Source organism: Caloenas nicobarica, chromosome 10 (assembly GCF_036013445.1).
Source record: "Caloenas nicobarica isolate bCalNic1 chromosome 10, bCalNic1.hap1, whole genome shotgun sequence".
Classification (NCBI taxonomy): domain Eukaryota; kingdom Metazoa; phylum Chordata; class Aves; order Columbiformes; family Columbidae; genus Caloenas; species Caloenas nicobarica.
This window is the reverse complement of record NC_088254.1, coordinates 1931090-1955387: the sequence shown is the minus strand read 5'-3', so window position 1 is coordinate 1955387 and position 24298 is coordinate 1931090. Positions and strand designations below refer to the sequence as shown.

Genomic DNA, 24298 nt, shown 5'->3' with positions numbered 1-24298 from the left:
GACTTCCATACAGAGACATTAAAAATTAGATGTGCCTGCCCCGAGACTTTAAAAAAATAAATTTTCTTCCCCCCGCTGCCACCCTGTGCCTTATTGTGAAGATCTTCATTCATTTGGACTCTGCCCTGAAATGCACTTGTAGGGCTGTACTTGGACAAAATCGCACCTTTGGAAGTCAGTTGGCGTCACTGGTTTTTGCTGCCGGAGCAGGTAGAGGAGCGAGGGTGGAGGGAAGGGCCTCTCCAGAACTAACCAAAAAGTCAGGAAAAGAAAATCCTGATGGAGAGGAATACGCTTCTCAAATCTCCTTTTCCTGCAGACTGCTTTTGTATGGAAATCCCTCTTTAATGTCAAAAGGCTACTGAATTGCTGGTGTCCTCTTCCCGGGCTCCGGGGCTTTTTCTGCCACAAAGATGCAGTTTCAGGAAGGCCCGAGGAAGTGCGGCTGCCGCCTTGTATCACATTTCTTGAATGCTCTGAATTACTTGTTTAGAAAGCAGTTGGAACTGGACAAGTCTCCTTGCAGCTGGAGCGAGTCAGCTGAGAGCCCCACAGTCTCCAAACCCTGCTGTGCGCCGTACAACGGCTTCTTCGAAAGGTTCAATAGACCTTCCAGGGCTTCTACCAACTTATGTTGGGCAAGTGGCCTCCGATTCACCTGCCTGTGGAGCCCTCAGCCGCTGGGGATGCTGCTTTCCTAAACCGTTCAGTAGCCTTTGCTGGATTTCACCTGGTTGTGGGATTTGCACTGGATGGACCAGACTTACTCCTGGTGCACGGTACTGGGGTTAAACTCGGTCCCGAGTGTCACTCTGTGTGTGCGCTCATCACTTCTTGTCAAGATGCTGATCTGGTTGCTCTCCTGCTGGGGTAAGAAATGTTCCCTGATGCTTGGGAAGTTCCTGGTGTGGATCTAAAAGGCATTTACTGGTCTAGGGCTGGGGGTCTGGATTGAAGGGGCCCTCAAAACTCCTCCAGTAACTGCCTTGGTACTGGATTGTCTGCCTTGGTACTGGATTGTCTGCCTTGCTCTTTGGAAGTGGGAGGTTTTTTCTCCTGGGGTTGGAGAATGGGAAGGTTTTTCTGGTCTCTGTTGGCTCCCACAGCCCTTCGCTGGCCTGCTAGTTGTGTGAAGAGTTGCTTGCCAGGACCAGTCTCCTGGGGCCCATTGATTTCCACTGTTTTTTGCCCCATCCCACATGTGTGCTTGGGCATAATTGTTATAACCCTCGTTCAGTAGATGAGTCAAGTTTGCAACAGCCCCTTTCCCGCACCCATACAAGGGTGAACCTCCCGCTGCATCCCAGGTGTTTGTTGCTCAGGGATCCACCTCCCGACATCTCTTACAAACCCATCCTAGCAGGAATTCAGAGTGAAAATCCTGGTGCTGCAGCCTCCAGGTAAGTTTTTGCTGTGGCTGGAGCTCTCCTGGACCCTTCAGCTGTGCACACGGTCCCTGCCAGCGCCCCTGACCTTGCTGGGTTCATGCTAAATATGTTTTTCTTGTTGTTTTTCCCAAACAAATCTGCTTCCTCAGCAGGTAGAGCATGAGTAGCAGCCGTGCCAGCATCCTGCCTGTGAGCCAGGGGCTGCTTGTGGGGCTGGGGTCCCCCCATGTGCCCTTCTGCTCACAGTGCAGCTGTGTCAGGAATGGTTTGGGGGTTTGTTCCACCTCTTGCATGTCTCTAGAAGCTCATCACTTGTTTAAGGAATGTCTTTTTCACTGCTGAAAATGATAGAAGTAGAGCTGCCAGTTCTCTCGCAATATTTGCTGTTTCTCCTAAGAGCCTTGCACTTGAGACCTCGGGGTCCTCTCTTTCCGTGTAAACATGTAGTGTTTTAATTACAGAGGGAAAAATGAAAGAAGAAGCTCTTCCCTTCCAAGAGCCCCAGAGCGCTATCAGAATGAAGACCCAACTTGGAATTAAATCATTTTCCTTTATTTAAGAAAGCCCAGATCTCCTGGGCCCTCTCTTGGTTGGCAGTGCCGTATGAATACATTGATTTATCACTACCATTGAACAGTGCTTAAATGTCTGGAAAACCTAAGGTCCCTTTTTGAGCTTCATAGGTTGCACTGTTTGGATAGTTCTGGCTGTTTGGGTGTCCCAGCCTGAACTTGAAGGACACAGATGGAGGACGTAGTGCAAGAGCCCACCTGCAGCAGGGAGAGGTTAAATGGGGAGGGGATGGGATGTCAGCTTCGCATTTAATTCCTGAGCTCAGGAAGCTGCAAGCCGGTCTCAAGGTCACCTTGGGTGAGCTGTCCCGGCAGCAGGCAGCCTTGCTTTATTCAAAGTTGTGTTCAGAAGGGATGTTCTGTTCACACTGGGCCTGAAATTCCAAGGGGAAGTCTTCACAAATCAAGTCAAATCCCAGTGAAGAGAACGACATTTGAAACGCTGATGGGGCAGCACTGGGAATGTGAAGCTGACTTTGTTAGAGTCTTGCTTTGAGCCTGCTGGCTGATCAAAGCAATGTTCTGCTGCAATCAAGAACTTGAATGGTTCTTGACATTCATTACCCCGATAGCCAGAGGGCCTGAGACAAAGGGAATGTCCCCCAAATGACACTTTGAAGTGACAGAGTCATCTTAGGAGTGAAAAACAGTCAAATACCTGACACTGGGCTGGACTTGTGAACAGCCTAGTGCAGGTTGATGGGAGGGAAGGAGGGCGTTGACAACATGAGTACAGGCTTCTGAGACGAGGTAGGAAGGGGACCCTTTGATTTTTCTAGTACTTTGATCTCTAAGAAATGCTTCTTGAATCTTCCAGGAGCACCTTCTGCGCAATCATTTCTCAGCTGACGGAGGAAACGCAGCCACTCTTTGAAACCACTATCAAATCCCGGTCTGTGTCCGAGGACTCTGACGCTAAATTCACGTGCATAGTGACAGGTAACAGCGTCTTCAGTGAATAACCTGGTCCTGCCTTGCTTGCTGGACATGCGCTAGTTAAACTCTGGAGCAAGTGATAACAAGAGAACACATTAACAAATCTGCTGTTGTCAGGCTGCCAAATAAAGATTCAGCAATTGCATGATGATTTCAGCTTTAATTCAAGGGGCGGTGGGGCGCAAAACACCTGAGGTTGTAAAGAGGCAGAGGCATAACCTAACATCTCAAACAAGGCAAATTAATGGCCAGAAAATGGAATATGCTGGTTACTGCTTGGGCCAGCTACATTTTATTGTCCTAATCTCTGCTAATCCTGGCCTCATACCTCAGGAATTTGCAGGTTTGAAGGCCGAGGCTGTCACGCTGCAGCCAGCCCCGGCTCTTTGCTGCTGTAAATGGTCAGAGTGCAGCTGCATTTGCATTGTTGATAAACTTCTGTGCTTGCCAACATCCGAAATAAAAGCTGGTTTCTGCCTAATGAGCTAAAACCTGACGTTGGGCAGGAAGGGGTTAGGCCCGTAAAAGGAGGAGAGGCTGAAAAAGAGAATCGTGGTGATGTGGCATGGCAGCGCATTGGTGGAAAGGCAAGCAGCTCCTTTGCTGATGAGCTTTTGTCCTTTAAATACACAGACTCTAAAACCTCTTTTTTTTCCATGGTATGGACTTGTTTACAGCTCTGTGACCCTTCCTGATGTTGCATGTTGCATGTTCCGACAGGTTACTCAGTGAGGGACATTAAACAGATCTGTAAGTTTTGGATTGAAGGGGATATCTCCAGTGAACCTCTTAGTCACAAGGACCAAGAATTTCCTAAGATTTAAGAAATCTCATTTGCCATTAAAAACATGCTGTAAATAAGCTGTGCACCAGGAAACACAGAGCCCTTCTGAGACCTGCTGGCTTTGAATTCTTGTCTCTTCTCATATAGATTCACTTGTTTTGCAGGTCTGACTTTCTGAACTCGCAGGGGTACAACTCAGATATTGATTTTATCAGTGCTTAGTTTCAACAGCTTCTGAGGCACAAGTGGGCTGCTGGGGAGATCCCTCAGGGATTCGTTAGAAGAGCTTTCCCAATGAAAGTTTTCCAAAAGCAAAAACTTGACATATTGTGCAGTAGCATGGAACTTAGCATTCTGCAAACTGGGAGTGTCAGAGGTCAAAAAACCAGCGATGTCTAGATACACTGGGAAATGCTGAGTAAGAGCAGAGACAATTCTGTCTCCCGCCTCCCCTTGCTGGAAAGTGCTGCAGACTGAGAGTACTGTGAGGACATGGGGCAGCACTGACCTCCCTTGCAGGATTTCTTGTCCCTTTTGAAGTGCCTAATCCCGGCTTCTCTCACTGGCTTAAGTCTTTACCAACTTCACCTTGAGGCTGACAATTCCCTCTAAGAAAATTCTTTGCCTACAAACTCTAAATGATACCGTCAGCTCCAGCTGGGCTTTGTCAAGATGAGATGTGTGATGCCAATGTGCTCAGTTTCCTCTCAGGAGGAGAGAGAATTCAGCCAAGGAAGCCTGGCAAATGCCATGTCCATGTCCTTTCCAGCATCTCTCCTGGAAAAACTAGAGAAACTCCTCACTCCATATGGTGCAGGAGACACTGCCAAGGAATAGCCTCCTCCGCTTGTACCAAAATCAAAATATCAGCATCTAGAGACAGATATGCTCTCTGTCCAGTTTGTAGCCCTTCCTGCAGTCCACCCTTGATCTTGGTAGGCAGAAGCAGTAAAGGTGGAGGGCTGCCTTGGTTGCAGCGACCATGAAATGGTGGAGTTCAGGATCTCATGTGGCGGGAGCAGAATAGCAACCAGAATTGCAACCCTGGACTTCAGCAGGGCCAACTTTGGCCTGTTCAAACAATTGCTGGGGGAAATCCCGCGGGCAAGGCTGCTTGAAGGTAAAGGGGCCCAAGATAGTTGGTTAACATTCAGGGACTGCTTCTACCAAGCTCAAGATCAGTGCATCCCAACATGTAGGAAGTCAAGGAGGGGAGCCAGGAGACCTGCGTGGTTAAACAGGGAACTGCTGTGTAAGCTCAAGTGGAAGAGGACAGTTTATAAATCATGGAAGGAGGGGCTGGCCACTTGGGAAGAATATAAGGCTGTTGTTAAAGGATGTAGGGAGGCAACTAGGAAAGCTAAGGCCTCCTTAGAGTTAAACTTGGCAAGAGGGGTCAAGTACAACAGAAAGAGCTTCTTCAAATACATGGCAGATAAAACTAACACCAGAGGCAATGTAGGCCCACTGATGAATGGGATGGGTGCCCTGGTGACAGAAGATACAGAGAAGGCAGAATTACTGAATGCCTTCTTTGTCTCTGTCTGCTCTGCCGGACACTGTCCTGAGGAGCCCTGTACCCCTGAGGCCCCAGAGGAAGGCAGGACAATGGAGGAGTCTGCCTTAGTTGATGAGGACTGGGTTAGGGAGCAGTTAAGCAATCTGGACATCCATAAATCCATGGGTCCAGATGGGATGCACCCGCGGGTGCTGAGGGACCTGGCTGAAGTCATTGCTGGACCACTCTCCATCATCTTTGCCAAGTCTTGGGAAATGGGAGAGGTGCCTGAGGACTGGAGGAAAGCAAATGTCACTCCGGTCTTCAAAAAGGGCAAGAAGGAGGACCCGGGCAACTATAGACCGGTCAGCCTCACCTCCATCCCTGGGAAAGTGATGGAGCACCTTATCCTTGGTGCCATCTTAAGACATATCAAGGGTAAGAGGGTCATCAGGGGCAGTCAACATGGCTTCACCAAGGGGAAGTCGTGTTTGACCAACCTCATAGCCTTTTATGAAGACATAACAAGGTGGATTGATGATGGCAGAGCGGTGGATGTGGTCTGCCTTGACTTCAGTAAAGCATTTGACACCGTCTCCCACAGCATCCTCATGGCTAAACTGAAGAAGTGTGGACTGGACGATTGGGTAGTGAGGTGGGCTGTGAACTGGCTGAAGGAAAGAAGCCAGAGAGTCGTGGTCAATGGGGTGGAGTCTGGTTGGAGGCCTGTATCTAGGGGAGTGCCTCAGGGCTCAGTACTGGGGCCAGTATTGTTCAATATATTCATCAACGACTTGGATGAGGGAATTGAGTGATTGTCAGCAAGTTTGCTGATGACACCAAGCTGGGAGGAGTGGCTGACACGCCAGAGGCTGTGCTACCATCCAGCGAGATCTGGAGAGGCTGGAGGGTTGGGCGGGGGAAAATCTGATGAAATATAACAAGAGAAAATGTAGAGTCTTATGAACAACCCCAGGTTCCAGTATAGGTTGGGGAATGACCTATTAGAGAGCAGTGTAGGGGAAAGGGACCTGGGGGTCCTGGGGACAACAGGGTGACCATGAGCCAGCACTGTGCCCTTGTGGCCAGGAAGGCCGATGGGACCTGGAGGGGATTAGAAGGGGGGTGGTCAGCGGGTCAAAGAGGTTCTCCTGCCCCTCTGCTCTGCCCTGGTGAGACCTCATCTGGAATATTGTTTCCAGTTCTGGGCCACTCGGTTCCAGAAGGACAGGGAACTGCTGGAGAGAGTCCAGCGCAGCCACGAAGATGCTGAAGGGAGTGGAGCATCTCCCGTGTGAGGAAAGGCTGAGGAGCTGGGGCTCTGGAGCTGGAGAAGAGGAGACTGAGGGGTGACCTCATTAATGTTTATAAATATATAAAGGGTGATGTCAGGAGGATGGAGCCAGGCTCTTCTGGGTGACAACCAGTGATAGGACAAGGGGTGATGGGTTCAAGCTGGAACACGAGAGGTTCCACTTAAATTTGAGAAGAAATTTCTTCTCAGTGAGAGTGACGGAACACTGGACCAGGCTGCCTGGGGAGGTTGTGGAGTCTCCTTCTCTGCAGACATTCCAGCCCGCCTGGACACCTTCCTGTGTAACCTCATCTGGGTGTTCCTGCTCCGGCGGGGGGATTGGACTGGATGAGCTTTCGAGGTCCCTTCCAATCCCTGACATTCTGTGATTCTGTAACACAGAGCGCAACCTGGGGTGTTATAATACACCCAGTTGAAAACTTGACCTGATACTGGTCCCATTTTCTGCTCAAATGAAGGAAAGTATCAAATGAGCATCTTCAGCATGTAGCGTATCGCAGTATTTTTCTACCTGGTGAACTAGACTGGGGGATGTCTTTATGCACTTTAATTAATAAACCTACAAAATTAGGAGTTTTCCTGGAAATATTCTCAAAAGCAGCCTAGACCATCTATGCCATGTGGTCCTGTGGACTGGTTTAGGAGCTTGGGATCTCTTTGGGAGAGAGGGGCACATGGTAGAATGTGAACTCCGATTGCAAAGCCTGCTCGGTAGCTCAGATATCTCCCCCTGCCGTGATGTTTACGTTCAACGAGGAGACATCACGGGGAGAAAGGAAATGGTGGTTCCATCCCTGGCTGGTGCCCAGGGTGGCACCAGCGCGGTCCCACCGCTGTGGCTGGAGTCCAGAGACACTTCGGTTCACAGACGCGCAGGAGGCAAAGGGCAGACTGGCAGCTGCTCCTGTTTTGACTCTCAAACCCCAAATAAGGATATGTGACCTACAATAACATCTTCATATTTTTTTGCTGCTTCTTGACCAATAATGAGAGTTACAGAGTAGTCCCACATCTGGGAACACCAGCAACATGTCCTAGGAAGGCAGCGAGATGCAAGTGTTTGAAGAGCCGGTCTCCAAGACAAGCTGGGTGATGCAGGCAAGAAGAAAACAAGTCAGGCAGAGGCAGGGGGAGGCTTTTTGATGCTCTTGGTTGGTTGCACAAACCTTCCTTTCTGCCTGCTGCCTAGTTCGACCTGCTTCTGGTGTCCCCAGCATGTCTGATTTGATTGTTTTGGGTCAAATCCTGCGTCAGTTATGACATGTTTTCTTTTTTTGACAAAATTAGTTCATCCTTTGTTCTGCGAGAGATGTGAAAAGGGGAACAAGAAACTTTCCATTTACCATGCGGTTTCTTACAGAGCAGAGCGCACCCCGCTTGTCTGCACCGAGGGTTTTCCGTGGTGGGTCTGTCTGGATTTCAGGACCTCAAGGGTCACCACAGATCATCTCTTGGGAGTGGCCCTTGTTGGAGGTTCTGCTACAAGGATTTTACAACTTTTCAGTCATTTCTGTAAAGCGCTGGCTCTACATGGGTCAGTGCTTGTGCTGCAGAAGTGTCCAGCCTGGAACCCCTCCCGTGCTGTGCGGGCGCTTGATCAACGTGGACATCTGCACCGTGTTGAGCAGCACGTCCCCACAGGGCTAGGAGCAAAACCAGCCTGGTTTTATTGTGGGAGCTCTGCCCACGGCTTGGGGTAAAGCAAGTAGATAGCCACATGTTAGTGGATGAGGATTTTAGTAAGCATAAAGGAGCTCAACTTGTTAATGTCTGTGGTGGAATCTCAGGGAGATGTTTGAAGGTGAAGTGTGTGGATGAAGGATGTCCAGAGAAACAAGGGGGCTGCGAGAGGGGTGGGTGGGTTTGGGGATGGGGGAGTGAGGACAAGAGCAAAGAGCAGATATGGCCTCAAGTTGTGCCAGGGAAGATTCAGATTGGCTATTAGGAAAAATTTCTTCATGGGAAGGGCTGTCGGGCATTGGAACAGGCTGCCCAGGGCAGTGGTGGAGTCACCATCCCTGGAGGGGTTGAACATATGTATAGACGAGGTTCTCAGCGGCAAGGGTTAGTGTCAGAGTTGAGTTATGGTTGGACTCGATGATCCTGACAGTCTCTTCCAACCAAAATGATTCTGTGATTCTGTGGTGGGAAATGAGGATGCCTGGGGGCAAGAGAGCGATGGAGAATGATCACTGCGCACAGGCTGGCGACGGGGAGCTGCTGCTGTTATTGTCCGTCCCTCCTGTCAGCACTACTGGAAACCTCCTTGTCTGCAGGTGATGGGGAGGTTTACATCCATAGAGCCAGAAAGGACGAGATCTTCCCATGACTTCTCCTCCCGAATTGCCTGGAGCCCCCACTCCACATAGCTTGTCTAGAGCAGAACTAAAACCATGGAGATTATGTGTAATTGTTCTGATCTCTTTCCACCTTCACGAGTTTCAGAAGACTAATTAGCCCCCACCCCGCTCCAAAAAGTAAAAAAAGTTGCTTTAAACAGAGTTTCTCTGGGTGATTTTGGACAACTATTGCAAGAACCATTTTACATAAGGTTACCAAAGTTTTCAAGACTTCTCAGACTTTGCCGACTTTGGGAAAAAGAATGTTTGATCTAAACCTGGCAATCTCCATGAAAAAAACCCAAAATCCTTGCTCAGAGAAGTCTCCTGGGTCCTGCCGTGGCTGCTGGAGCGATACTGCTTGAGGACATGCTTCTCAAAACGCTTCTGCTGGGCTCGCAGATGTGCCGGCGCCGTCTGTCCCTCCCCGGAGTGTCTGCGCCGCGGGGCCGGGGGATGCGCTGCTGGCAAATCCCCCTCGCAGCAGCTGCCCGGGGGCTGCGGAACGACAGGGTTCAGAGGGCAAGTGCCCGATTTACCAACGGCTGCTTTGTCTTGCAACGCGTGTATGCTGAGGGTGTGTGTGCAGCATAGAGTCATAGAATTATAGAATCATAGAATCACAGAATCATGGAGTGTCCTGAGCTGGAAGGGACCCACCAGGATCATGGAGTCCAACTCCTGTCCCTGCACAGGACAACCCCACAGGTCACACCATGTGTCTGAGGATGTTGTCCAGTCTCTTCTTGAACACTGTCAGGTTGGGGCCGTGACACCTCCCTGGGGAGCCTGTTCCAGTGTCCAGCACCTCTGGGTGAAGAACCTTTTCCTCATGTCCAACTGACCCTCCCCTGGCACATGTTCCTGTCGTTCCCTGGGTTCTGTCACTGTCACAGAGAGAAGAGCTCAGCCCTGCCCCTCCTGCTCCCCTGCTGAAGCTGCAGCTGCCATGAGGTCTCCTCAGCCACCCCATCCCACCTGCACCCCTGAAACTCGCCCATCGCCGCAGCCGGGTGACTGCGGGTGTTGTGGCTGCAGGGATGTGCTGGGAGCGATACCTTCACCCCCAGAGCAGGGGGATTTATTTGCTGGGCAGGCTGGCGATGGACGTTGTTGCAGTGTCAGCAGCCTCGTCCCTGCACAGGCACCTCTCTGCCCCTGATGGCTCCGGTGACAGCCCCCGGGGAGGGACAGCTGGTGCTGAAACAGGCTGGGGCCACTGTTTTTGCGTGGGAGGTGGGAAGCCTTTCAGCATCCCAGTGCCTGCGGGTTTCCAGCCAGCACTTGCCTGCAGCTCCTTTTGGCCGCGGGAGCTGCTCCCTCCTGCCCTGCTGGGCTGCCGCAGCCCCCCGGAGGGGAGCAGGGACCCTCAGAGACACAAGTGCGACAAGTCAGAGGGTTTAGTGGCAGGAAAGCCTTTCCTCGAGGCACCGCGCAGCCATAGGAATCGCAGCTCTTTCCGGCAGATGTCAGCTGGGAATGGGAATCAGCTGCAGAGGCCACGGCGGGTCATGACGGGGCTTCTCAGAAACGATATGCTGGCAGTTCCCAGAACCAAGTGCTGTGATTGCTGTTCGCAGGGTATTAGGAAAATCTACCTGGCAGCTCACGGTGATAAGAACCGTGGGGGCCTCCCGAAGGTCTCGCCTGCAGAACAGCCCTTGGGAGGGGTCAGATTGCTGTGGGCAAAATGTGAGCTGGGTCTGAAAACCATGTTGTTCATCATCCCTGGAGCAGAAAGAAACTGCCGCATGCTCATTCGGCCCAGGGTCCTGCTGCTAATATTTGTGGAAAGTACGAGCAGCAGCATCAATCCCTGGTGATCCCATCACCAGGATACTCTCGTGTCCTCCTCCTGTTAGCAGTTTAGGGCTCATTTGCTTCAGCCACAAGTATCCGAGGGCTTTGCGCTTCTGCTGGAAAAGTGGTTTGGAGGAGCGGGGCAGCAGCAAAGAGCAAACCGTGGTGAGACGGGACTGGAGGGGAGGGTGGAAATCCTTGTGTGAGGGGCTGCAGGAGAAAGTCATGGCTTGGCTTTCTGCAGAAGAGGAGGAACCAGGCACGAACTAGCAGAAAGACGAAGCTGCAGATGGCAGCAGTGGGAGAGGAACGAGACAGCGAAGGGCAGGTGAGATGCACAGAGCCAGGGTGGAGAGGGTAGATGCAGAGGAACCAGTGAGGAAAGAAAATAGGGTGTTGGGGGCGTTTGGGCTGCGGGGGTGCCTGTTGTTCATGGAGAAGAGCAGGAAAGTAAAGCTCTTCTGAGATTTTTTTGCTCAGCCCTGTCTGGGGCCGCAGGCTCGGTCCCTTGGGGGCCAGAGGACACTGGGGAGCTCCAGCGAGCGAGGGGACAGGGGCGGGGGATACACGGGAAGAGCAGATGGGGATGGGGGGGGACCAAGCGCTACATGAGGAGGAGATTTGGCACGTGCTGCTTTTCTGATCAAAGGTATTAGGAATCATCTAAAACGTGGGCAAATTCCTGCAGAGGAGTCTCTGTTACTGGGCTTTCGCTCCCGCTATGGGACTCCCGTGGGAGCAGGTGTGAGCTGGGCTCAGGGGTTGAACAGCCGCAGAGATGAGGTTCTTGGGACATGGGGTAGTGCCAGAGTTGGGTTAATGGTTGGACTCGATGATCTTGAGGGTCTCTTCCAGCCAAAAGGATGCTGTGATTGCTGCTGGCTGGCGGCATCTCTGGCTGGTGCAAGCAGGAGGCTCCTCACCCTGGAGATCAAAAGGGTCCTGGGCAGCCCCGAAGGCTGCGGGTCAGCAGCTGGGCAGTGTCGGGGTAGGTGGTGCCCTGTCCTTGCCCGCTCTCTTCTGAGCCATTGATCTGGATGCTCTGGGTGTTCCGGACAGCCCTCCTGGCCTCGCCAGGGCTGCCCGTGGGAGCCAAACCTGCCTGGGGCTGCGAGAGGTGAGCGCTGTGCCCGCTCCTTCCCTTGGGCAGCACGGAAAGCATCTGCAGGAGATAAGCTTCGGATACCTGCCTTGAGGCTTAGAACAACTGTTGAGTGCATTGACTTAAGCAGAGACATGACGTGATGGTTGAAACTTTTCTCCCATGCCCTTGGGGTCAGCTTGGCTGTGCTGGGAGCCCTGGGTGAAGGCCAGGAACCAACGGTGGCCGCGGGCTCCAGCAGTTTTCCCCGCAAAACTGCTCTTATTCCGAGCTAGAGGTGCCATCAGGGGGAGGTGAGGGCTGTGGTGAGCGCTGGTCCATGTGGGCGCTCACAGAATCACAGAATCACCGGGGCGGTGGCGGGGAACGTGGCTGCGCGCCCGGCCCGCCAGCCAGCCTGTCACACACGGCATGATGTCATTCTGCTGAAAAGGCAGGTGACATCTGTTGTCAAGTGACATTTGTAGGACACCGAGCTGGCTGTGATGCAATCCAGGTTGTTTCTGTGCAGTGGAAACTCTTGGATCAGCTTACAGGCTGCGATACTTGCTGAAATGCTCTGTGGAGGGGCGAGCGCCTGTTTTCTAACCTTAGCCTCAGTCTCACCAAAACACGCCTCTTGGTATAAAAGTGACAGCGTGCTCACCTGCTCCTCCCAGCCAGCGTCACAGGAGCCGATCGTGTGATCCGCTCCCCTCTGTGCAGGAATGAAGTGCTGGGATTTTTTTCTCAAAAATAGCCCTATTCCTAGGAGTGAGAAAAGACTTAGTTAAGCCCAGCAGGTTTCCACTCACAATACTTTTCCTGCTGTGTGATTTAAAGAATGCGACAAGCCCAGAATAACACGTATCGTGTTCTGCCGGAGCATTTTGTTTTGCTGTTGGTACCTTGTCCCCGCGGGAGCTGGCGCTGTGCCGGTTGCAGTGTTTCACACCCTGACGTACCATCCGTCTCCTTCCCAGGGTACCCGCAGCCAGAGGTGACGTGGTATAAGGACGATGAGGAGATGGACCGGTATTGCGGCTTACCCAAGTACCAGATATTCCGCCATGGAAATCGCCACACGCTGCAGTTGTACAAGTGAGTAAAGAAGCTGGATGTGGTGATGGGAGCGTGTTTTCAGTAGCGGGAGAAGCTGGCAGCAGTGATCTCCCCCCAGCACCTGTGCTGACCCCTTTTGCCCCCCATTGCCATGTTCCCGCTGTCCCTTCCCCTTCAGCTCTTGGCTCTGACGACTCCCAGATCACATCAGCACAAGATCCATCACTGCATCCCAAGTAGCAAGTGATAGGACAAGAGGAAATGGCCTCACGTTGCACCAGGGGAGGTTCAGATTGGATATTAGGAAACATTTCTTCCCCAAAGGGCTGTCGGGCATTGGAACAGGCTGCCCAGGGCAGTGGTGGAGTCACCATCCCTGGAGGGGTTGAACAGACGGAGATGAGGTTCTCAGGGACATGGGGCAGTGCCAGGGGTGGGGGAACGGTTGGACTTGATGATCTTGAGGTTCTCTTCCAACCAAAATAATTCTATGACTCTATGATCCAGGGCTGGCTACTGTGCAAGAAGCAGGAGAAATTCCTCTCTCTGGAGCCTTCGGGTGCTGGTAGCAGCACACGTTGTGGCTGCAGCAAACAGGAGTTGAGCGTTAGGGCTGGACGAAGGTGAGCGATGGAAAAGCACCGACTGCCTCCAGGGTGATGGTGTGTGGGATCAGACTGGACAAGGACAGGAACAGTTCATAGGAGTGTCGTGAGCAGGGGCAAAGTGGGGAAGGGGCCACAGCCCTGCTCAGGAAGGCCTGACTTAGCTCCCACCACGAGGTCAGGAAAGGAAAGCGCTGCTTTGGCCCTCATGGACTCAAGGGCCTCCTTTCTCCAGCCCTGACTATCAGTTTCTTTCAACTTCAAAAGAGGATGGTGTTTCTGGAGAGCTGGACGCACCATCCCCAGCAATCAGAGACCTGTTGCAGCTTGAGGCCTGGATTTGGGATGTCAGACGGGTGCGACACTGTCTGAAAACACAGAATATTGGTATTGCCGAGAGTTCTGTCATCCTCAGCTTTTCTGGTGCCCCCAGCATGCTCCAGCTCTACATCAGAGGCTGGTTTGCATCTCACAGGAGCAGAGGTCGTCTCGTCCCCGAGAGGCAGTGGCAGAGACAGGGCGCACATGCTCGCGCCTGCGTCGTGGGGTGGGAAGGCATTGGGGTGGGGTGGAGGAAGAACAGAAACATCCTGGAGGCTGTGAAGAGCTGGGAGGAGAAGCTCCTACAGAGGAATGTGGCCCAGAATGGTTGGGAAGGCTGGTGCTGGCCGTTCCTCCTCCACCACAGCCCGCTCTTATCATGGGGAGCTGGGCAATGATTTAGCATCCAACTTGCTTATCTGCTAGCGCTGAGAACAGGCAGAGCCCGGGGAGGGAGGCCAGGCCCAGGCCTCCAGACCCACCACGGGCACCTCGAGGGCCACGTCTTCATCTTCTGGCAAGCGGTGGGGAGCGTGCGTGTCCGTGTGCCCAGCAGCAGTGCTGGGCAGGACGGGCCCGTCTCACGCAGAGCTTTTGGTTTCCAGGTGCCGAGAGGAAGACGCAGGCATTTACCAAGCCTCAGCCAGAAATAACAAAGGCATCGTCACCTGCTCTGGCGTGCTGGAAGTGGGAACCATGACAGAGTTTAAAATCCATCAGAAGTGGTTTGACAAAATTAAGAGGAAAGCCGAAGCGAAACTACGAGAGATAGAACAGGGCAAGAAGCGAGGGAAAGAGAACGTGGAGGTGGAGAAGTTGCAAGGAATGAGCCCCGATCGGCTCCAGCGGAAGCGGAGGCTGGCCAGGGATCTGAATCTCCGGTCTGGAGCTTCTCTGTGGGAGAAGGAGGATGCAGCAAAAGTGCACGTTGCCGATTCTCAGTCCAGATTACATGACGATATTGCTGAGCCAAAGGAGCAGCCGGTCAGTGCGATGACGGGTTTTCCAAACACACTGATGGCACCTTTGAAAGCAGAGGTGACCACCAATGGAGACGCCTCTTTAGAAGGTGTGGAGGAGAACGGGTACGGCTTCCTTGCATACATCTACGAGACGGTAGAGGACCTAGCAGGTAAGCCAATGGCCAAAGACTCTGCAGCTAAAAAGAAAAAGAAGGTGGAGGCTCCTCCAGCAGCAAAGAAGGAAGTTTCCAAGCGAGAAGAAAGTGGGCGCGAGAGGGCCAACCCCTCTCCAAATGCAAGGTTTGCCCCTCCTGTCCCCTTACGCAGGAACGCACGTTTGAGGGCGGCGAATGATCAAGAAGTGGAAAGCAGTCCGAAAATCAAAGAGCCTGGGAAAGCTGTGAATCAGGACACGAAAATCAATGGTGACGTGCACTTCTCTTTGAGAGAGATGTATTTTGATAACGAAGTGAAGCCGGCAGCAGGGCAGGGGGAGGCGGGAGCCAAGGAAGAGGCTGCAGACAGGGCGGTCAGCAGGCAGACACAGGGTTCTCCGTCGTCCGCAGAGGTGTCGAAGGCAGCACCTGTGCCGTCCGTGGGACAGAGAGGCCACCACCAAGCACAGGAGGCGGAGGGAAACAAAGCCGCCGGTCCAGAGGTGAGTAGGGCAGAAAGCAGCCAGCACAGGGGCTGCGGCAAGAGAATATTCGTGCCATATTGTGGCAGCATCCCCAGGAGGCTGCGTGTACCCCACGAGATCTGCTGCCGAGGCTTCGTACATCTCCACTGGCAAAAGCACCTGGGAAAAAGAGCTTTTTGGCCTTTTTCTGCCCAGACAGCAGAGCTTCACCCCATCTCCCAGCAAATGTCAGGTGAGGTGGTGAGGACAGACACACGTCAGAGCCCTCGGCCGAGCAGCTGGTCCCCGGGGCGAGCTGAGCTCTCCTGTTTAATCGGCAGGCTGACCTCATGCGAAATGTTTCCAAATCAGTTAAGCAGGGAGCGCTGAATGGTTATTTATAGCTGGGGGTGGCTGCCTGGTGCGTGACGGGCTGCGAGGCTGATGACATCTGTTCAGTTTAGCAATTGAGCCCCAGCTTCAGCTGGCGTTTAATGAGCGCCCCATGCAAATGAGCGCAGTGTGCCAGGTACGCAGGGCCTTGAATTTTGTTTACAGTGCAACAAGTATACAGTAGATCTGGGCTATTTATTTGGCTCTTCCCTGTTGGAAAAACTCTGTTGCAAGACGCATTGTGGTGGTGATGCAGCACCAGGGCACAGCACCTGCTCCTGACCCTCACCGCGTCTTTTAGTCAACTTCTATTTTTGTCACTCAACCTGAAGCGTTTTCCTTGAAAATATTAGGCTGGAAGCTACCAGTCTTTCTTTTTTTTTCTCCTTTTTTTCTTTAATGACCCCTTCTGTCCTACAAGGTTCTCCGAGTCCAATTTGCAGGATTTTGGTTTGCGCTATGGTAGGTGCACACTGTCAGTGGAGAGCACGGCTGTCGGAGGAGCCGTTCTGTGGGCAGCACATCTTCCTCGGTAGGTAACGCAACTACTTCAGGGTGTGGAAACATCCATGATACAGAAAGCAGGACTGCCGGGTGCTCCAGTGAAAAAAAAAATTACTTTCTTCCTCTTCTAGATTTCTTTAGCTGTAGGTAGGAGCACTGTTTTTTTGCTGTGTTATGCGGTGGAGCGAGCATCTGGGTCCTGGCCTCAGCACAGCGCAGAACCCCGAGCGCATCTTTAACCCGACCCATCAGCATCGCATATTGCTGCAGAAATTATTGCGAGCCCACGGCAAAGCAATTCGTTTTCTCCCTCTCTGCTCATTTTTCCGCCCCTTGCTCTTAAGGCGGGTGGAAGGTGCTGGTGTGTGACAGCCAGGCTTGGGCTGTCATCTCTCAGCCTTCCACATGCATCAAGGTATTTTCCTCTTCAAAAACCTGCTCACAGAGGGAAACCTGGAGCTTGTCAGCTGGTGGGCCTTTGAGCAGACAAAAGGGAATGCAGTGGATTTGAATTTGAATGCTCCAGCTAGTTGGTGATGCTGGGGAAAGCGCTCAGGCTTTTGTGTGACCAAATAAGCTATTTTAAAGCCCTTTAAACCTGACTCCGGATATTTTCACTCCAGGGACATGGCTTGCTTGTCTTTTTCTCTTTTAATCTTTCCGTTAAACAAGCCAGGGTCGTGGCATGAGTGTTTTCCTGGCCTTGGGACCTCTTTTCTTGGGCCTGGGACCTGCTTCTCTTTTCAGCTGGATTTATCCGGAGCAGAAGGGCTTTGCCAAATGCCACACCATAGCCAGACTCTGAACATCCTCACACACAAGAGCAGAGAAGCAAGCGAATTTACTTGATGATCACTCTTGCCCAACTTTGAAACGGATAATTTTATTGTGTTTCTTTTATGTATGCCTAGTTGGAGTGTTTTAGGATTACTTAAGGACAGATGCTTTTCTGAAAAGCTCCCAGAAAGCTTTTCTGAATCATCACAGAATTCAAATTCAAAGATCAATAATCACAGAATATCGAGTTGGAAGGAACATCAAGGATATCTGGTCCAACCTTTCTTGGCAAAAGCCCAGTCTAGACAAGCTGTCCAGCCCAATCTTAAGTGTCCAGTGTTGGGGAATCCACCACTTCCCTGGGAACATTATTCCAATGGCTGATTGTTCTTACGGTGAATTTTCCTCTAACTGGAGTCTCCTCACGAGTAATTTGCACCCGTCACCCCTTACCTTTTCCATGGGACTCCTTGCAAAAAGGAATTTCCATCTCCATGTACTGCAAACATTCTGGTAGGTAAGAACTTACAGAACAATTTATTATTACTATTGCAAATATATTCAGAGGAGGAGAAGAGTTTTTATTAACATTAGCGTAAAGTACTAAATCTTACTAGAGCTTCATTATGATATAAGCTTTAGTTCATGCATCAATGATAAAGCAAATTTCCCCCAAGTCCTCTTCAGCCACAGAGGTGTCCCCAGTGACCAGCACTGTTGCGTGGAGAGGACCAAATTCTGTGGTAAAACCCAGGGGGGTTTCACTGCACAAAACCCGTCTGTCTCTTAAAATAAAACCTTTTAAGCTGGAGCTCTGGGATGCTCAGTGCTGTGACAGCCTGTCGAAGCAGGACAGGGACGTGGCTCTACGGGACCAGCAGCAGGGACGTGTGACATTTGGGGGTGTCTGTGTAACCCTGTGAACCGGGGCCCTATTTCTGCACAGAGAAACTGCCCAAGGAAGCAGACTTGAATTTGGTGTGGAGGAACGGCCCCTCTAATGCTGCTCCTCCCACTGCAGACCTCTGATATTCGTGTTGTCATAAAAATTGCTTGAGAAAGCGCTTGCCAAGAGACCGGCATGACCTTTCCCGTTTTTACCAAGCATCCAAACAAAGCCAAAGTGGCACAAAATAGAAGGTCTGAGTGCACAGCCCTCCTTTCCCATTTGAAGAAATTCCAGCTGTTTGGGTTGAATGTAAGAATCTCCAGGTGGCTGGGTTGGGTTGAAGATTCCCCAGCTGGTTGCATTGAGTTGAAAAGTCTCCAGCTGGTTGCATTGAGTTGAAGAGTCTCCAGCTGGTTGTGTTGAGTTAAAGACTCTCCAGCTGGTTGTGTTGGTTTTAGTTGAGTTGAAGAGTCTCCAGCTATTTGGGTTGGCTTCAGTTGAAGAGTGTCCAGCTGGTTCGGTTGGGGTAGGTTGAAGAGTCTCCAGCTAGTTCTGGTGAGTTTATCTGAGGTGTCTCCAGCTGGTTGGCTTGAGTTGAAAATTCTCCAGTTTGTTGGGTTGATTTGAGTTAAAGATTCTCCAGCTGGTTGGGTTGATTTGAGTTAAAGATTCTCCAGCTGGTTGGGTTGATTTGAAGATTCTCCAGCTGATTGAGTTGAGGTCTTATGGACCTCATTTTGGAGGCTTAAAGCTTAAAGTCAGAGACCTCAGGAGAAAATCCTTGACAGCAGATCCTCTGGGATGGAAGGGGAACCTGTTGTGTTCATGTCCTGTTCCCATGTGATTGTCTCGATGTTGCTAGCTGAGCACACAGCGTGTATCGGCGGTATCACTGCCTCCCCTGAGCCTTATCCTACAAAAATAGATAGTGCCCCTTGGCTGGAGGATTTCACCAGGTCTCATTGGGATAAAGCTCAGCCGTCACAGTGGGCAGCTTGCAGAAACGTCTGCTGGTGTACAGCTGCAGTCGGAAACATTTCAGCTTCCCGAATGTCAAAGAAACAGGATGGTCAAATAGCGCAGATGACGTCACGGTGTAGAGTTTCGCTGTAAATCACTTGGGCAGCCTCATCCAGATAGTCTGTGAGATGCCATTCGCCCCACCTCAGAGTGGAGGTTGCAGATATAGTATAGGGGGAGCACTGAGTCTTAAAAAAGAGCAAGGAAATTATACAAGCTCCTGGCAACGGCTGGTGAAATTGGGAAGGTTTTGCTCCTTGGGAAGGTGCCGTGTCAGAGGAGATTGAATTAAAAGCCATTGAATGTTCTAGAGAGGCAGATCTCCTGCCTCTTCATGCACAGCCAAGGAACTGAAAGGTAGAAGAGTTGGAGCTGATTAAAAGAGAAAACATTTTGTGCAGCATGACAAGGGCTGTGGGACCCACCACCGTGGGATGGTGGTGAAGCCAGGAGAGCCTGGATGGGTGAGTATCGGTGATACCAGTTTAATACTTATGACTCAAGCAGAAGTTGGGCTGTGTCATATGGCACAGATGCACCACAAGCACCACTGAGCAGGCCCAGGCAGGACAATGATGTTAATTTTCTGTTTTCTTTCTTTGAGCAGGTTGCAGCAACAGTGGGACAGTCTGCTGGTGACCCAAAACATCCAGTGTCCGCTCCAACCGTAGAGACAGGTCAGCAAGCCAAGAAGGTAGAAGAGGTCAGGAAAGAGGCGCCTGTCACCCCACAGACCAGAGGGGCTGGGAAAAGGACAAATCCTCGGCTGAGGCCTCAGCAGCCACCAAAGCCACCAGCACCTTCTCCAGATCACGTGCAGCCCAGCGAGGAGCACCCTCCCCCTACCAAACAGGCAGAAGGACATTCCCATGCTCTTGAGGGCAGAGAGACCCAACAAGGACTGTTAAAACAAGAGGACAAAAGCCAAGGTGAGGAAGAGCCGTTGCTAAAGAAATCGAGTCCTCCAGAGCTTGGACAAAATGCTCCTCTGGAGCAAATCACCCATGAGCCAGCAATCAAGGATGGGACGAGCAAAGAGGCAGGAGCAGAGCTGCTCAGGAGCCCCCACAATGCAGAGGCAGGAGGGAGCGTCACAGCGGAGCCGTCTCCTGGGGCTGTACGCAGGGAGGCAGGAGGGACATCTCTGGGACATCAGGAGCCTGAAACGCCACCTCCTGCGCCAGTTCCACTTGCCAAGGAAGAGCCGCTTCCCGCTCCTGCAGCAGGGATGTCGGTGGCGCAGGAGGCACCGTGTGCAGCTCACGGCATCCCAGGCGGGGAGGAGACAGCAGAACAGGTCCCGACTGGGGTCCAGCTGGTGGCTCCTGCGAGCGGAGACATGGAAATCAAAAGTGCAGGTGGATCTGCCCCGCAGGAGGAGTTTTCAGCCAGCACATTGGGGAAAGAGAGCACCAAAGCAGTGCCCGTGGGACCTCCAGGCGGGGGAGGAGGAGAGCAACCGGCCACAGCTCCGCACCAGGAACTGCCAGCACCTGCAGGCGCTTTTGACAGAGGTGCTGAAGTTCAGCCGCAGGTACCACTGGGCCTGCCTACCCCCGAGAGACTTCAGGAGATGTCTTTGGAGGAGAAGATGCAGCACAAAAACCTTGTTTCCTCCTTGAAGAACTATCTGCTGCTGCTTTTAAAAATGTCGGACAGCGGTAAGGACTCCACGAAAGAAGACGCAGACCCCACGGTTGAGGAGCAGCCTGATGCAGAAGTCACACTCCCAGAGATAGGCATTGCAGGCCTGAGCCCCCGCACCTCCAGGAGAGTTTTGGAAAAGGTACAAAACAATCAGCTCTTTCAGACAGCAGAGAACTTGCCTCTGACCCCCAGGACATCCAGGCGGATCACGGGCATGATTAACGAGGAATTCATCACCAGCAAGGAGATGCTGGCTGCCAGGCCTGTGCCACCGAAGAGACGCAGCCGGGTGGCTCCTGAGGTGGAGGGGCCACCCCAGCTCTCTGTGCCAGCCATCGTGGTGGGCAGCGTGCCGGCAGCAGGAGCAGGGCAGCCTCCTCAGAATATTTCCAATTTTCCTCCCGTGGGCCCCGAAAAAGAGAGCCCTGGTGACCCTCTGGCAGTGCTGCCTTGTGCCACGCCGGAGGAGCTTGCGTCCGGGGCCCGGCGCAAAATCTACCTGCCAAAAACCAAGCAGGTGGGGGAGGAAGAGGAGGCAACCCCAGAGAGCCCAGGGCACCCGAAAAGTCCTACAGTTTCACCACGACAATCCAGGAAGAACGCGGCCCTGCTGCCGTCGCCTGTCCCAGCTCCGTCCCCTCCCGCAGAGCAGCGCTCACCAGCCCTCGTGAGGAAGATGGCCACGCTGGAGGTTCCCAAGCTGTACGAGGAGCCCACGGGTGACAGCGCTGGTGACCACGAGGTCCCTGAAGATGCTAAGTCAGAAGCACAGCCAGCAGAATCCAAGAAAGCAAATAACCCATTTAAAGGTAAGGGAAGAGGCGATCTCCATGAAGCATTTCCTTCCAAAGGGGGTCTGGTCAACTGAGCCAGCTGTGGCCACGTGAGTTTTGTGCATTTGCAGGGGTTTCAGCGTCACCCTTTGGCCATGTGAAAGCAAAAAATCTGCCCCAAGACTCCCTAGCGCAGGGAGGGCAGGGGAATGTGAGAGACATCAGCACTGTGACTGTCTCCACAGCCTGGCCAAAGAAATCATTAAATCCTTGTGTTCTCGGTCTGTGTGTCCTGCTCCTCACCGTGCCTCATGCTGGTCAGGGGCCCAGTGGGTTTCAGTGGGGTGCACACTCTTTTTCCAATGCTTATATGCACTGAATTACCAAAGGCATAATAATTCAGTAGATAAATATTTCCTCCAACATCGCGTAGTGTTTTTCTGCCCCGAGCCCCGCTAGGTATCGCAGTGCTGCGCTACTGAACGAATTCGTATGGCTTGTATCCCACCGTACGGATCCCAGCGGAGCTCTGAGACCTTCCCTGGAAGGTGACATTGTCCCAGGCTGTGCTGACAGATGTGTGATGCCCCCCACCCAAGTCTGAAGCAGTAGTGCTGGGGTGGGCTGGCTTGTCCCTGCACTGTGTGTCTCACCAACAACCTCTTTGCACCCTGTCCTCAGCTCCACAGGTGATCCGGAAGATCAGGGCAGAACAATTTTCTGACGCGTCAGGACACCTGAAACTTTGGTGTCAGTTCTTCAATATTTTGAGTGATTCGAAGCTGATGTGGTACAAGGACGAGATCCCTGTAGCAGAAGCCCAAAGGAGGTAACTTGCCAGCTCCGCTTCGCTGTAGTCCTTGTGTGTAGGCCTGGCTTTGGGTGTTCAATCCAGCTCTTTACTGGGGAGAAGCTGCTCCTTCTGCTCATTGCACAGCACAGTATGTTGTGGCATTTATCTTCTCAGTGCCCAGAGAGGTAGGGATCACCCAGATGGGGAATTGCTGCCAAATTTATCCTTCTGGAGCCTGGCTTAAGGGCTGATGTTTGAGTAGCAGAGTCCGGGGGAGGGCAGAGGCTGGACCCAAACCTCGGCGAGGGCAGGGAAGGTGCTGTGGACATCTTGGAGCTGGATGTAAACTGCAAAACTGGGATACATGTGAGGGTGGTAGCTGTGAGCTGTCGCACTGCACCCGAGCAGGCGCTTCCACGCAGCCACCGCTGGCAAACACCAACAGGGAAAAGGCAGCTCTGGCTGAGCCCTCTCTGTCCCTTGGCACTGCCCTGGCACAGAGAGAGCATCTTCAGGCAGCTGCGGGGATCATTGTGTCCTGGATGCTCCTTTGGGTGTGTTATGGATTCTCAAGGGAGCTTGGGTGGGAACATCATCCACACTGGTTAGGATTCACCTGATGGCTTGGAGCATCCCCTGAGCTCCCTTTATCATGAGCTGGCAGAAGGAGACACTTCTGGGGCAGAAACCATCTCCCATGGCAGATACTTGAGCGGGGGCGGATGGACCAGGAGCAGAGCAGATCAGAGCCTGCTCAGCCAGCAGGTCTTGGGATGAAGGTCCCACCTCTTCCCTCTGTGGCCCGTCATCCCCTCGCTGGTTCACACTGGCTGTGCAAGGCAGAAACAGGCCTTTGGTCCTTCTGGAGACCTGTCTGCCCGCTGTGTCACCATCTGGCCAGTCTCTCGGAGAGGGACAGGCTGCAGGATGAGGACTGGTGTCTGCCCTCGCTCCTCAACAGCCGAAAGTGAAGCTGGACACCTCTGGGGCTGTTTGGCTTCCAGCCATCCCATCCAGGTGCAGGTCTGTTGGCCCAAGCACAGCCCTGACCCAGTCACAGAGGCAAGTACTTTTATCAGTCTATAGCCCAGTCCTGGCCAGATTTTGCAGGGCTTGCCTGGGAGACAAGCATCTCTGTGAGTACAAACGAGCAGGACTCGTGGTGCCATGAGGTGCCAGGGCAGCAGCTGGGGTGCCCCTGGACTGGTTTCTTTCGTAGCCTCTTCCATCCCTCGAGGGCAGCGTGGTGCCCCCGCAGAGCCCGTGCCGCGGCTCTGTGTGCCCCTGCGCACCACGCGTGGCTGAGCCCATGCTCCGGTTTCTTCCAGCGCCGGAGACGAGGGCCAGGCAGCCCTGGCCATTGTGCAGGCGTCCCAGAAGGACTGTGGGGTCTACCGCTGTGTGATCAGCAACGAGTACGGCACCGACACCACCGATTTCCTGCTCAGCCCAGAAGGTGAGGAGCCCTCAGCAGCCCGGCAGCTCTCCTGGCTGTGCCGAGCTGCGGCAGGGCTCAGTGCCGGGCTTGCACGCCCCGTAACACCACCTCTGCGAGGTGCATCTGCCTCCGTCTGCTGATTTACGGGTGATTCACACCATCCTCCATGCTGTCCCTTGGTGTGGGAGTGCATGAGGCTGGTGGGGTCCTGGCAGGACCTTGACACCCCTTTGCTTTCTGTCTCCTCCAGTGCTGTCGGGATTTATCTTGCGGGAAGAGATCGAAGGTAAGAGCCACGTGCTGCGTGGGGGGCTGGCAGCTCTGCCATGGGGGCAGGACCTGCCCACGGTGTCCCCCCTCACCAGCTCTTCCCTCTGCCAGTCGGGGAGGAGATCGAGATGACGCCCATGGTGTTCGCCAAGGGTTTGGCCGACTCAGGCTACTGGGGGGATAAGCTCTTCGGGCGCGTGGTGAGCGAGGACATGGAAGTGGGCGCTGGTTTCCTGCGCAAAGCCTGCCGTGCCAGAGCCATCTACGGCCTGGAGCCCGTCTTCGAGTCCGGCCGCACCTGTGTCATCAAAGTGCACAATTTCATTGTCTTTGGGACCAAGAACGAGAACAGCCTCATCGAGAAGAACTACGATATCACCATCCAGGTGGGCACCTTGTGGGGCACCCTCTGCCTGTCTCCTCCGCTCCCTCCCTGTCTGTGCTGCGGTCTGCAGCTCTGGGCCAAATTTCTTCATTTCTTTCCACTTCTTGAGTGCTCTGGGGGGGCTGAG

At 52.9% G+C, this 24298-nt stretch overlaps 1 protein-coding gene across 1 annotated transcript in view; it reads left to right on the top strand.

Annotated features, from left to right (window-relative positions):
• ALPK3 (alpha kinase 3) overlaps nucleotides 1–24298 on the top strand; it is a 36006-nt gene that overhangs the window by 8871 nt on the left and 2837 nt on the right. Inside the window, exons 2-9 of the mRNA XM_065642215.1 lie at nucleotides 2778–2899; nucleotides 12697–12814; nucleotides 14307–15321; nucleotides 19473–21321; nucleotides 21967–22114; nucleotides 23407–23534; nucleotides 23767–23802; nucleotides 23898–24172. Coding sequence (XP_065498287.1) covers nucleotides 2778–2899; nucleotides 12697–12814; nucleotides 14307–15321; nucleotides 19473–21321; nucleotides 21967–22114; nucleotides 23407–23534; nucleotides 23767–23802; nucleotides 23898–24172 — 3691 coding nt within the window. The remainder of the gene's footprint in view (nucleotides 1–2777; nucleotides 2900–12696; nucleotides 12815–14306; nucleotides 15322–19472; nucleotides 21322–21966; nucleotides 22115–23406; nucleotides 23535–23766; nucleotides 23803–23897; nucleotides 24173–24298) is intronic.